The following is a 14,372-nucleotide window of genomic DNA, read 5'->3' on the forward strand; positions in this document are numbered from 1 at the left end:
CTGGTAAAGTGTTAGATGTGGAAATAATGTCTAAATATTGTAAATGTTGTAAGGTCAATGAACATAAAGAACACAACTGTGTGACTAATTTTAGAGGAACAAGTGGTGGTATGGAAGTTCATGGAGTACAACAAATATTTCATCTCTCTGTAGAAACAAGGGGCATACGGTACACCAAATATTTGGGCGATGGTGACAGTAAGACATACAACAATGCGGTGAACTCTGAGCCGCATGGAGATGCCATTATTAGCAAAATAGAATATGTAGGCCATGTTCAAAAACGTTTGGGAACAAGGCATAGAAAACTAACTGTTGATATGAGAGGAAAAAAAATTAGAGGATGGAAAATTGTTGACAGGACAGGGTCGATTAACTAAAACTGAAATAGAAAACTTGTAGGTATACTATGGGCAGGCAATTAGGAGAAATAAAGAAAATCTGGAGGCAATGAAGAGAGATGTTTGGGTCATATTCTTCCATAAGTCCTCTACTGATGATAAGCCATGTCGTGGATTGTGTCCATCACGAGAAAATTCGTGGTGGAAATACATTAGGGCTCAGGCAACTGGAGAATCTTATTCTCACCAGCATTCTCTTCCAGCTTCTGTTATTACAGCAATTAAATCTATTTTCAGAGACTTGACTCATCCTGACCATCTAAGAAAATGTCTGCATGGGCAGACACAAACCCAAATGAATGTTTCAACAGCATAATTTGGAACCGCCTTCCTAAAACTGCATTTGTAGGTATGCATACAATGAAACTAGGAGTTCATGATGCTGTCATTACATTCATTTGTGGTAATACTGGGAAGTGTTGGGTAAGGAAAAAGCTGGGAATTAATCTTGGTGAAAATATGATCACTTGGCTGCAACATTGCGAGAAAATGAGGATAGCGGATGCAGACAGGTCTGCATCTAAAATGGCCAAGAAAGCAAGACAAACATCCAGGAAGGCGAAAAAGAAGCTGGAAGACCTGCTAGAGGCCAAAGAAGAGCCATCATATGCAACGGGACAGTTTTAATTAACTGTAAGTAACAAATTTCAAAAGTTTTTTCTTTAAAGGCAATTTCCTGCAAACTAAAATTTTCAGTACATATGCCTCATTATATCAGAAACTGTCATAGATAAATGAATGAAATTTTCAGAGACTCTGCATAACATAAAAACCCACCTCTGATACCACATTCATTCATTAACATTCCTCCATTTGGAAGTTTACAAAAAATATTTTCTGCAGAAAAACCTTAATATTTTTTGTTAATAAATTTAAAAAAATTTAAAGTGGGTAAAGTAGATTTTAGTACAGTTGACCCTATTAGCGTCATGTAACATACAGTAAAAATATTAAGGTCGTGCATCAAATAGTTTTTTCTAGAAATGGGTCAAATACTTGCCTAAATTAACATGGGTTAGATAGGCATGGTGGGGTCCCCTTAAGCTGTTCTCTGATCAGGTGCATAAAATTCGTGAATGTGACTTAAACTACAAAATGCTCCCTGCAAGAACTTTAACTGCATTCAGTGACTCTGTTGTGCGCCACTGCAGTCCTTCATAATGTACGTACAGTTGTTACACTTTCACTCACAGTAACAATATTTTGCCTTACGATACATATGTATTTTCGAGTACGGGCACTACTGTACATTACATTTAGGCGTAATACATTTTAGTGTGTCGACAGTTTCCTTTCGCTTTTTTTACTTTATAACACAGTGCGACAATGAAATTTGCAGCAGAATAAAAATATGAGGTTTTTATGTAGTTCAGTGCCCTGACGATCATGGTGGAAACAATTGTTCTCTATCACCTATTTATTTTTCTCGAAACGCAATTTTATCTGCGCTCGACTGCGTTATTTATGTCGTCGCTGCGCTTGTTACAGTCGCTGCGCTTGTTACAATCTGTTATTTTAGGAATGTTATTGCCTAGTGGTGGGAGTAGAGAGGGGAGGGGGAGAAAGCCACTTGGGGAAGATAAATGGAAGATGCGGATTCACCAGTCAATCGACTATCTACTGTGAAATCGCATGGAATCGATTGTTAACGGGCGTACATCCGCTAACTTGAAGAATATTGTGTGTGCTTATTTGTTATAATCAGGGATGTCTAGGAATTACTTTAATTCACCAAATATATCTGTTATGTGTGTGGCGATTTTAAGACTAAGTCTCAGAGACATCCCATTTCACTGATCGTTGGCCGGCCGTGGTGGTCTAGTGGTTCTAGGCGCGCAGTCCGGAACCGCGGGACTGCTACGGTCGCAGGTTCGAATCCTGCCTCGGGCATGGATGTGTGTGATGTCCTTAGGTTAGTTAGGTTTAAGTAGTTCTAAGTTCTAGGGGACTGATGACCACAGAAGTTGAGTCCCATAGTGCTCAGAGCCATTTGAACCATTTGAACCACTGATCGTTAAAATGACATAAGAGTTTTATTTTGAATCAAAGGTAGATGAGGATAAGTGTTTGGCACCGAAAGATTGTTGTTCAAGTTGTTCCATCAATTTTAGAGGCCGGTTGCATTGAAGCGACGCATCTATGCCATTTGCCGTTCCACAGTTGTCGAGGGAACCTAGAGTTCACATTACAGACTACTACTTTTGTTTGACGGAAGTAAAAGAAATCTCAAGTACACTAAACACACAGTTTCTTATCCAAATTTGGGAAGATGGTCACCAAATCTTTTGGCGGATTACTCCTGGGCAACTCACACAATAAGTTTCACCATACATCCACAAACGGAAAGTTTCCAGGGAAAGTTTCTAAGTTGTAAGTAAATTTCAAGCTTTATTTAGCTTTCTCGATGTTATTTTCATTTTATGTTATGTTATGTAATACAAACGATTAATTTTGTTGCTTGACCGGTATATTAATCAACTATAAATTCCTGCTCTATTGTTACTGAATCGTTTCAATGTTTCTCGATAGTGGTATATATGCCACATCTTTTCCGGAAAAACTAGTACATGATGGAACATTTCTGATTTCATTTTCGCTATCAGCGTAAGTGATTTAGTAAAGAAGACATTCTTTCATCTCACGCGAAGACAGAGAGTTCATATTTGGTGCACTGTGTAATCCGACTTGTTTAACATCCCCACCATGCTCCCAATCCATCTACATCTACATCTTCATTTATACTCCGCAAGCCACCCAACGGTGTGTGGCGGAGGGCATTTTACGTGCCACTGTCATTACCTCCCTTACCTGTTCCGGTCGTGCATGGTTCGCGGGAAGAACGACTGCCGGAAAGCCTCCGTGCGCGCTCGAATCTCTCTAATTTTACATTCGTGGTCTCTTCGAGAGGTATAAGTAGGGGGAAGCAATATATTCGATACCTCATCCAGAAACGCACCCTCTCGAAACCTGGACATCAAGCTGTGGTGTGCGTACTGTAAGACCTTCAGTACACACACCATCAGATTATTTGACCTGTCGCTCTAAGGAACTAGGCGAGTGTCAGCAATATGTCTCGTGGTCTTATCGTGGCGTGTTTATCTTCTGCCGTTAGGTCAGACAATAGAAATGCCACTTGCACGCTTAGAGTAGCAAATTGACGGTAACCAACTTTAAACAGAACTTGATTAATTTTCGCACACATTTATTAAAATAATAAAAAGCATAAAAATTACTTAACTTGGTTCTCGATGCTATTTACAATTGACAATCTGAAGTTCCTTTGGTATTGGTACGTTAATCTTATTCTCACATATATCTCTGATACTTGACAAAAGTGTCTATACATTTATCTTCATGGCTATGTACAGGAATATGGTAATCTTATTAGGCGCAGACTGAAACTTGACGATAGACTGGCACAGAAAAATGTAGAACTCGTACAGACTGTTGCAGACAAATGCAGGCTGACTAATTGGAGGTCTGTACTAGAGATGGGCAAAACTGTTCTTTTCAGAGATTGGATCAGAACTGTTCACTCCCTGAAATGAATTAGCTCTTTTTCATGACTCACCACTCATTTACAATAGAAAATAAATGGAAGGCACATTGCCCTTTAAACTTGGTTTATTCCAGTACTATACCTGTATTTTGATCTTATTTGATCCTATTTTGAAGTAACACAGATAATGAGTAAGAATTTTGTATTGTTTATTGAAATTTCCACGATATGACAAAGTTTTTGATTATTGATTTATTTTGCACTATCGTGGTTTTTTGGGAGATCGGAAAATGTTGTAACTTGAGATTTACATTAACAATATATTTGGCTATAATGTATTAAAATTTCATTAACCTCATACAAATACATCGCAAGCTATATATTTTTAAAGTGAACGTTTCCTTCCGAAGACGCCTAAAATCGCAAAATCCGTACCAGAATAAGAAAAAAAAAATATAAATTTGACTGTAAAACGAAAGTGCTGCATATAGCCTTACGCAGAATAAAACAAGGAAAATATTGGTGTATCACATTTTGCGATGCGTTTATCGGTTCGCTCGTAATTAAAGCGTAAATTCTAGTGTCCATAATAAAAATCCTATAGTAAGAGGAGTCATCAGGAACCTAATCTAATCAGTTTAAACGAATAAAAATAAAATAAAAACAATTGATGTATACATAACATAATAATGTAATATACATAGCGGTATTACTACGAAGAACAACATCCAGTAGAGACGGACTCCGATGCAGAGGCGCTGAGTCGAGTAGGTCGAGCTGCGAGCTGTATTACTGCGTGAGCTGAGACCGCAGAGACCAGAGTGACACCTGAGTCGCTTTGCTCAACGCTCTGGCTAGAGTCGAGACGGTGGGGTGAGCATTGAGCGGGCGAGTTCCGAGGGTGGGGGGAGCGGTGAACTCACCCGCTCCGAGACAAATCGTCCGTTCCCTTGCGAGCAGGTTGTTGCAAGTAGTTCCTATGTTATCCGCTAGGTGGCTCTCTGTCCTGTTGCTCGCATCAACTGCCCAGAGGGCAGGACGTGCGACTGAAACGATCGCCGACAGAGTGCGATGCGAAGTTACACTGCTGCACGTGGCAGACGACGCACAGAGACCGCACGGCATATGTGAAACACAAAATCCAATGGGGCACTGCACAATGCTGGCAGCCAAGGTAGAAGCAGGGCAGAGGCCGGCGCTGGCTGTGTTGTGTGGCGTGCACTGTGCTCTGACCAGCAGAGGCGCTGCTGATATGCTCCGTCTCTCTCTCTCTCTCTCTATCTCTCTCTCTCTGCCGTGGGAAACGTTTGGAGCTACCGTTCTTTTTTTCTGAATCACTGATTGTTCACTCCTTTGAAAGATTCAACTCTATGAATTAGTTCAAGAGCGGATCCCCCATCTCTAGTCTGTACACTCGTTATAATACCTCGCACATTCAGGTATCACTGCACGAGTGTGATCTGCAAGGAGAAAAGGTTCTATGTTAGCAGCAATCTCATTGGCTGCGTTACATATTAATACGTGGATCGGAGGAAGCAGAATTTGGTCCATCTCTATGGCAGCGCCATCTCGTAGTGCGGAGATGGACGAGCGCTGCGCCTGCGCTGTTGTGCTTAGCGGTGCGTGCTCTAGTGGGAAAGTTGTGTATGCGCTGACCACCCAGAACTATGTACACAAGACAAGCTACACCGCAATGCAGAGTGCCTGTCCTGAAGAGTTTGCCACTTGAGTTTGCTAAACATCTCCGCAATGCTATCACGCTTACCAAATAACCCTGTGACGAAACGCGCCGCTCTTCTTTGGATCTCCTCTATCTCCTCTGTCAACCCGACCTGGTACGGATCCCACACTGATGAGCAATACTCAAGTATAGGTCGAACGAGTGTTTTGTGAACCACCTCCTTTGTTGATGGACTACATTTTCGAAGGACTCTCCCAGTGAATCTCAACCTGGCACCCGCCTTAAAAACAATTAATTTTATATAATCCTGTATGGAACGGATCAGTGAGGTTCTACCATACAATATATTTATTAAAATTGCAATTTTTTTTACCTAATCTTTTTCTTGCCTGTCCAGATTCGTACAGCGACGGACATCTCTGGCCACCTTCCACAAACTTATCACTAGCAATGAAGACATAACATTGGAGTAGCTAAAACATAGCCGCTGCCGACTCGCATCGTAACGAATCTCACCTCGAGAACTCCGGGGCGCGGTGGATCGACGAGCGACATGAAGCCCACGAAGCGCATGCCCGTTTGCGGGAAGTTCTGCTTCTCGGCGTCGAAGACGTACCCGCGCTTGTAGGTGTCTGGGGGCAGCGCCAGGTCGCAGAAGCCGAGCACGCGCTCGCCCATGGCCATCATCTGGCCGTACGCCTCCTGGCAGGCCAGCCGCCACTTGTGGTCCAGGACGTGCTCCTCCTCCCCCATCAACACCCTGGTGCAGCGCTCCAGCAGCCGCTCCGGGGCGCCCTTCATCACCATCAGGTACTCCGAGGGCCCGTCCTCCTTCGTCCGGTGCACCGAGACCTGCAAAGGCACATCGCGTTCACTATTTAAGCACGAATTTTCTTGAGACGGAGAAGCTTAAGAAACATTACGGTTTCAGAAAGCACCGCTAGTGTAAACTCACCTTGTCCCTTTCTCACATAATATACTGCGAACTATCGATGAAGGCAAAAGGCAGATTCTATATTTCTAGATTTCCGGAAAGCATTGACACGGTGCACCAGTGCAGGTACGGGCGTACACAATAGGGTCCCAGATCTATGCGTAGCTCGAAGACTTCTTAAATAATACACTACTGGCCCTTAAAATTGCTACACCAAGAAGAAATGCAGATGATAAACGGGTATTCATTGGACAAATATATTATACTAGAACTGACATGTGATTACATTATCGCGCAATTTGGATGCATAGATCCTGAGATATCAGTACCCAGCACAACCATCTCTGGCCGTAATAACGGCCTTCATACTCCTGGGCATTGAGTCAAACAGAGCTTGGATGGCGTGTACAGGTACAGCTGTCCATGCAGCTTCAACACGATACCACAGTTCATCAAGAGTAGTGACTGGCGTATTGTGACGAGCCAGTTGCTCGGCCACCATTGACCAGACGTTTTCCATTGGTGAGAGATCTGAAGGATGCGCTGGCCAGGGCAGCAGTCGAACATTTTCTGTATCCAGAAAGGCCCATACAGAACCTGCAACATGCGGTCGTGCAGTGTCCTACTGAAATGTAAGGTTTCGCAGGGATCGAATGAAGGGTAGAGCCACGGGTCGTAACACATCTGAAATGTAACGTCCACTGTTCAAAGTGCCGTCAATGCGAACAAGAGGTGACCGAGACGTGTAACCAATGGCACCCCATACCATCACGCCGGGTGATACGCCAGTATGGCGATGGCGATTACACGCTTCCAATGTCGTTCACCGAGATGTCGCCAAACACAGATGCGACCATTATGATGCTGTAAACAGAACCTGGATTCATCCGAAAAAATGACGTTTTGCCATTCGTGCACCCAGGTTCGTCGTTGAGTACACCATCGCAGGCGCTCCTGTCTGTGATGCAGCGTCAAGGGTAACCGCGGCCATGGTGTCCGAGCTGATAGTCCATGCTGCTGCAAACGTCGTCGAACTGTTCGTGCAGATGGTTGTTGTCTTGCAAACGTCCCCATCTGTTGACTCAGGGATCGATACGTGGCTGCACGATCCGTTGCAGCCATGGGGATAAGATGCCTGTCATGTCGACTGTTAGTAATACGAGGCCGTTGGGACCCAGCACGGCGTTTCGTATTACCCACCTGAACCCACCGATTCCATATTCTGCTAACAGTCATTGGTCTCGACCAACGCGAGCAGCAATATCGCTATACGATAAACTGCAATCGCGATAGGCTACAATCCGACCTTTATCAAGGTCGGAAACGTGATGGTAGGCATTTATCCTCCTTACACGAGGCATCACAACTACGTTTCACCAGGCAAGGCCGGTCAACTGCTGTTTGTGTATGAGAAATCGGTTGGAAACTTCCCTCATGTCAGCACGTTGTAGGTGTCGCCACCGGCGCCAACCTTGTGTGAATGCTCTGAAAAGCTAATCATTTGCATATCACATCATCTTATTCCTGTCGGTTAAATTAAGCGACTGTAGCACGTCATCTTCGTGGTGTAGCAATTTTAATGGCCAGTAGTGTAGAACCCAGTATGTTCTCTACGATGAGTGTTCATCAGAGACGTGGGTATCGCCAGGAAGTGTGACGGGTAAGCGTGATAGGACCGCTGTTGTTCTCCATATACACATATAATTTGGCGGACAGGTTGGGCAGCAATCTGCTGTTGTTTGCTCATAATGTTGTGGTGTACGGGGTGACTGTTGGATGATATAAAGATGACTTAGACAAAATTTATAGTTGTGTTAAAAAATGGCAGTGGCTCTACATGTAGAAAAATGTAAGTTATTGCAGATGAGTAGGAAAAACAAACTCGTAATGTTCGGACGCAGCGTTAGTAGTGTCCTGCCTGATACAGTTTAAATATCTGGGCGTAACGTTGCAAGTTGTTGTTGCTGTTGTGGTCTTCAGTCCTGAGACTGGTTTGATGCAGCTCTCCATGCTACTCTATCCTATGCAAGCTGCTTCATCTCCCAGTACCTACTGCAACCTACATCCTTCTGAATCTGCTTGGTGTATTCATCTCTTGGTCTCCCCCTACGATTTTTACCCTCCACGCTGCCCTCCAATACTAAATTGGTGATCCCTTGATGCCTCAGAACATGTCCTACCAACCGATCCCTTCTTCTGGTCAAGTTGTGCCACAAACTTCTCTTCTCCCCAATCCTATTCAATAGTTCCTCATTAGTTATGTGATCTACCCATCTAATCTTCAGCATTCTTCTGTAGCACCGCATTTCGAAAGCTTCTATTCTCTTCTTGTCCAAACTATTTACCGTCCATGTTTCACTTCCATACAAGGCTACACTCCATACAGATACTTTCAGAGCAGTATGAAATAGAACAAGCATGTGAGAACAGATGAAGCGAAGGCGAATGCTTGACTTCTGTTTATTGGGAGAACTTTAGGAAATTGCGGTTCATTTGTAACTGTGACGGCACAAACGACACTTGTGAGACCTGTTACTGAGTAGTGTTCGAGTGTTTGGGATCCCCGCCAGGTCGGATTAAAGGAATACATCGAATCAGTTCAGAGGCGGGTGCTAGATTTGTTACCGGTAGCTTCGAATAATTCGGAAGTGTTCCGGAGATGCTTCGGGAAGTCAAACGGGAATCCGTCGAAGGAAAGCGACGTTCTTTTCGAGGAACACTCCTGAGAAAATTTAGAGAACCGGCATTTGAAGCTGAGTGCAAAATGATTCTACTGCCGCCAATATACATTTCGCCCAAGGAGCGCGAAGATAAGATACTGGCTCAGACGTAGGCGTATACACAGTCGTTTATCCCTCTCTCTCTATTTGCGAGTGGAAAACGACTAGTAGAGGTACCGGGTACCCTGCAGACGTAAGTGCGCACTTGGACAATGTCAGGCAATTGGTAATATTTTTTCTCTTGTTGTGAATCACATTCTGTTACCTAAGCCGCATATCCTCATATTAATATAGACATCATACATCTACATCTACATTTATTCTCTGCAAGCCACCCAACGGTGTGTGGCGGAGGGCACTTTACGTGCCACTCTCATTACCTCCCTTTCCTGTTCCAGTCGCATATGGTTCGCGGGAAAAACGACTGTCTGAAATCCTCCCTGCGCGCTCTAATCTCTCTACTTTTACATTCGTGATCTCCTCGGGAGGTATAAGTAGGGGGAAGCAATATATTCGATACCTCATCCAGAAACGCACCCTCTCGAAACCTGGCGAGCAAGCTACACCGCGATGCAGAGCGCCTCTCTTGCAGAGTCTGCCACTTGAGTTTGTTAAACATCTCCGTAACGCTATCACGGTTACCAAATAACCCTGTGACGAAACGCGCCGCTCTTCTTTGAATCTTCTCTATCTCCTCCGTCGACCCGATCTGGTACGGATCCCACACTGATGAGCAATACTCAAGTATAGGTCGAACGAGTGTTTTGTAAGCCACCTCCTTTGTTGATGGACTACATTTTCTAAGGACTCTCGCAATGAATCTCAACCTGGTACCCGCCTTACCAACAATTAATTTTATATGATCATTCCACTTCAAATCGTTCCGCACGCATACTCCCAGATATTTTACAGAAGTAACTGCTACCAGTGTTTGTTCCGCTATCATATAATCATACGATAAAGGATCCTTCTTTCTATGTATTCGCAATACATTACATTTGTCTATGTTAAGGGTCAGTTGCCACTCCCTGCACCAAGTGCCTATCCGCTACAGTACAACTGCCCCATCATCACCTATGTAGTTCTTTCATGGAACTGCCCCTCTCAAATTTTACCACTTATTCGAAACCGTAGAACATATTGCATTCAGCATAGCCTTCTATATGTGATATCCTCCCACACTTGCATTCTGTACCAACTTTTATACATCTTTTGAAACACCTCAAGTACTTTCGTCTGTCCTATGTTCCCAGCAAAATGGAACCCTCCTACATCTCCTACACAGTCCTACCTTTGAACTGACTTAATACGCACCTGTGTCACAACCTTGCAGTGCTCTACAAACGTCGTGTCTTTTTCCCTTTCCAGGATAATTTCGACGTCCTTCCCCTCCGTGACAAGACACTCTCGAGGCCTATTCATATACCATTATACCTACTTATTACAATTCACACCCTGTCTCTGGATCCCCTCTAAAACTCATTACAAGTTCATTTTCATATCACTCCTTTTCTAATCCCTTCTGCGTCAAGATCAGTTACTGAGAAACCACAGTACCCTAATCTTTACGGGATTCAGGACTATACACATTAAAAACATCTCATCAAGTTTCCAATACATACCTTTTTCACTCTTATTAATCTATTTTGTTTTATTCAAAGGTTGAATAGCGACAACATGACCGCTATTGTGCAAGTCCCTTCTGTGGAATGGAAAGCAGCGCGGGATTAGCCGTGCAGTCTTGGGCGCTGCAGTCATGGATTGTGCGGCTGCTCCCGGCGGAGGTTCGAGTCTTCCCTCGGGCATGGGTGTGTGTGTTCGTCCTTAGGATAATTTAGGTTAAGTAGTGTGTAAGCTTAGAGACTGATGACATTAGCAGTTAAGTACCATAAGATTTCACACACATTTGAACATTATTTTGGAACGGAAATAACACATACATAAAAACAAAATCAAATGAATATTACTGTAAAACGAAGTGAGATGGTTCAGTGATGAAGTTACTAGACTCACATCCTGTAGAATTGCCGTTAACATGTTGCTCCTTAGTTTTTAGTTTAAGTTCTATTGTAGTTTACCTTTATTATCTCGTCCGGACGTCAACACGTCTTTGCAAGATGGGCAAAGTAACTAAATATTAAAACATGGGAGCAGTGTCTGACCTGGACAAAGACCTAGAGCATCATTCGGCGACGAATGACCGAACCATTTGTAACATAGCTTGTCGGGAATGATCACAACATACATTAAAACGATTGGACGTTGATCAGAATTACTGATTGCTATAGAGAATGTACAAATTAATAACTGAATTCAATACTCGTTCGGTCACTGCGTCTCCTCACAACGATTTGCCGACTCCTCTGATTTCTGTGGCAAGAACTCATGTCAATTATCCAATTTGGAGGAGGTAAAATTTAAAAATAATCGCAAAAATCTTAACAGATACGATATTTAATTACTCTAAAACTATCAAACGAAATTATTATAACTCATCTTACACAGCATGTCTGTTCGCTAAGGCAGAGCACGAGAGAATGCCAAAGGATGAGAGAGTCAGCTCGTACTCTTAAGCCAAAAGAAGAAAAAATTTTCCGTACTCCATTCTGTTCGAGAAAAGGACCATTTCAATATTGCTAATCATCGATAAATCGGCGCTACTGTCTCACAGACTACGTTTATTATTATAGACAGAGACTAGTACAGAAAAAACATGCACAGGAGACTTGCTCTTTACAAACATTAACGAAAATCTTGTTGAAGATTAAAGAAAATATATGGTTTCTCCAATAAGTAACACTTTACCATCCACATTCAGGTTTTTCCCTTAAGTTCTGGGTTAGTTCTTTTGAAAGAGACGCGACCTAATTCCTCCCCCATACTTTCCCAGTTCGAGTTTCTACTTCCGTCCGGAATGACGTCGTCGTTGACGGAAAGCTAAAAATTAATTTTCTTTTTATTTACTTTAGTTTTAATAACGTTAATACGTCAAGCAACTATTATGATCACCATGTATGGTTTACTTCTTGTAAAATCGTGTAGTCGGTAGGTCAGAGTGTTTATATATCAGCTGTTTGCTGACATCGAGGTAAAGACTCGTAAATGGATTACAAGTACTACTATTAATATACGTTATCCAGGAGTCTGCTTCAGTCTTTCGTTAGAGGGGACCAGAAATTTTGAGAAGCTGAATTACTATCATGCTAGTAACAATGTCTCGTTACCTGGTGCCGACTAGGGTTGTTTTGCGCTCTCGCTGTATATGTCGGATCTGGGTTTTCTATATCCCGCTTCTTGAGGTTGCTATCCTGTGTGGCTCAACTGTGTCCAAGTAAATTTAATGGGGAAGCAGTTCTTTCATCTGTACTACTAATGGTTGTGTACAGTCAACCCCAACATTTTTTCACCTGTTTATAACCAAATACACCATCAGCGCTAGGCTGAAAAAATTTCATTGGGGGAATATTTCCAACAATTGAGCAACGAAGTCTGCCGGCTTCATCTAGACATCGACAGTCTCTAAGGTAATCCACTGCAATGCCGTCGCTAAATTTTGAACGTTAGCAGATTGAAACAACGGCATGGCAGCCAAGTGTGAAGCATGCAGGCAGGTGCAAAAGCTGATGAGTAATTTCGCAAGTGACTTTGTACGTCGCAAGGCATCCGAGTTAACGATGACATCATATAAATGCTTTACAACGACAGGCAGGCCTGTAGTACACACATCAAAAAAAGTTTTGCATCACCACGGTTCCGAGAGTTCCGGAACCTGTACAGAATATTGGAATAGAGATCAACATAAACATCATTTTCGCCCTTTTTACTGCTCATGCATGTAGTACCACCATACAACGAGACCTTCAGAGGTGGTGGTTCAGATTGCTGTAAACACCGGCACCTCTAGTAATCAGTAGCACGTCCTCTTGCATTGAGGCATGCCTGTATTCGTCGTGGCATACTATCCACAAGTTCATCAAGGCACTTTTGGTCCATAGTGTCCCACTCCTCAACGGCAACTCGGCGTGGATCCCTCAGAGTGGTTGGTGTGTCACGTCGTCCATAAACAGCCCTTTTCAACCCATCCCACGCATGTTTGATGGGGTTCATGTCTGGAGAACATGCTGGCCACTGTAGTCGAGCGATGTCGTTATCCTGAAGCAAGTCATTCGCAAGATGTGCAAGATGGGGGCGCGAATTGTCGTCATGAAGACGAATGCCTCGCCAATATGCTTCCGATATCAGTCGGAGGATGGCATTCACGTATCGTACAGCCATTACGATGCCTTCCGTGACCACCAGCGGCGTACGTCGGCTCCACATAATGCCACCGCAAAACAGCAGGGAACCTCCACCTTGCTGCACTCGCTGGACAATGTGTCTAAGGCGTTCAGCCTGACCGAGTTGCCTCCAAACACGTCGCCGACGATTGTCTGGTTGAAGGCATATGCGACACTCATCGGTGAAGAGAACGTGATGCCAATCCTGAGCGGTCCATTCGGCATATTGTTGGGCTCATCTGCACCGCGCTGCATGGTGTCGTGGTTGCAAAGGTGGATCTCATCATGGACGTCGGGAGTGAAGTTGTGAAGCTGCGCACCATGCAGCCCATTGAGCTCAGTTTGAGCCGTAACATGACGTCCTGTGGCTGCACGAAAAGTGTTATTCAACATGGTGGCGTTGCTGTCAGTGCTCCTCCGAGCCATAATCCATAGGAAGCGGTTATCCACTGTGGTAGTAGACCTTAGGCGGCTGAGCGAGGCATGTCATCGACAGTTGCTGTCTCTCTGTATCCCCTCCATCGTTTTGGTCCACTCCGAGACGCCTGGGTACTTCCCTTGTGGAGAGCCCTTCCGGCCACAGCGGACGATCGAACCGCAGTATTGACCGTTTAGACACGGTTGAACTATAGACAACACGAGCCGTGTACCTCCTTCCTGGTGGAATGACTGGAACTGATGACCTGTCGGACCCCCTCCGTTCAAGGGGCCCCGGAACGCCCTATACTTGCAATGTTAAAATAACGCTTATAAATTTTTACAGATTATTTATTGGAATATGGGCTACAACTTAACACAGGGATTTTACAAAATTTTAGTTCAGTTATTAAAGATGATTTTTTTTCAATTGTAATGAAAAT

General features: G+C 43.6%; 1 protein-coding gene across 1 annotated transcript in view; it reads right to left on the minus strand.

Moving 5' to 3' along the window:
- LOC126171883 (sodium/potassium-transporting ATPase subunit alpha-2-like) overlaps positions 1-14,372 on the minus strand; it is a 139,144-nt gene that overhangs the window by 76,774 nt on the left and 47,998 nt on the right. The window contains exon 4 of the mRNA XM_049920878.1: positions 6,098-6,433. Within this exon, the coding sequence (XP_049776835.1) occupies positions 6,098-6,433 (336 nt within the window). The remainder of the gene's footprint in view (positions 1-6,097; positions 6,434-14,372) is intronic.

The sequence above is a fragment of the Schistocerca cancellata genome, chromosome 1 (genome assembly GCF_023864275.1).
Source record: "Schistocerca cancellata isolate TAMUIC-IGC-003103 chromosome 1, iqSchCanc2.1, whole genome shotgun sequence".
Classification (NCBI taxonomy): Eukaryota; Metazoa; Arthropoda; class Insecta; order Orthoptera; family Acrididae; genus Schistocerca; species Schistocerca cancellata.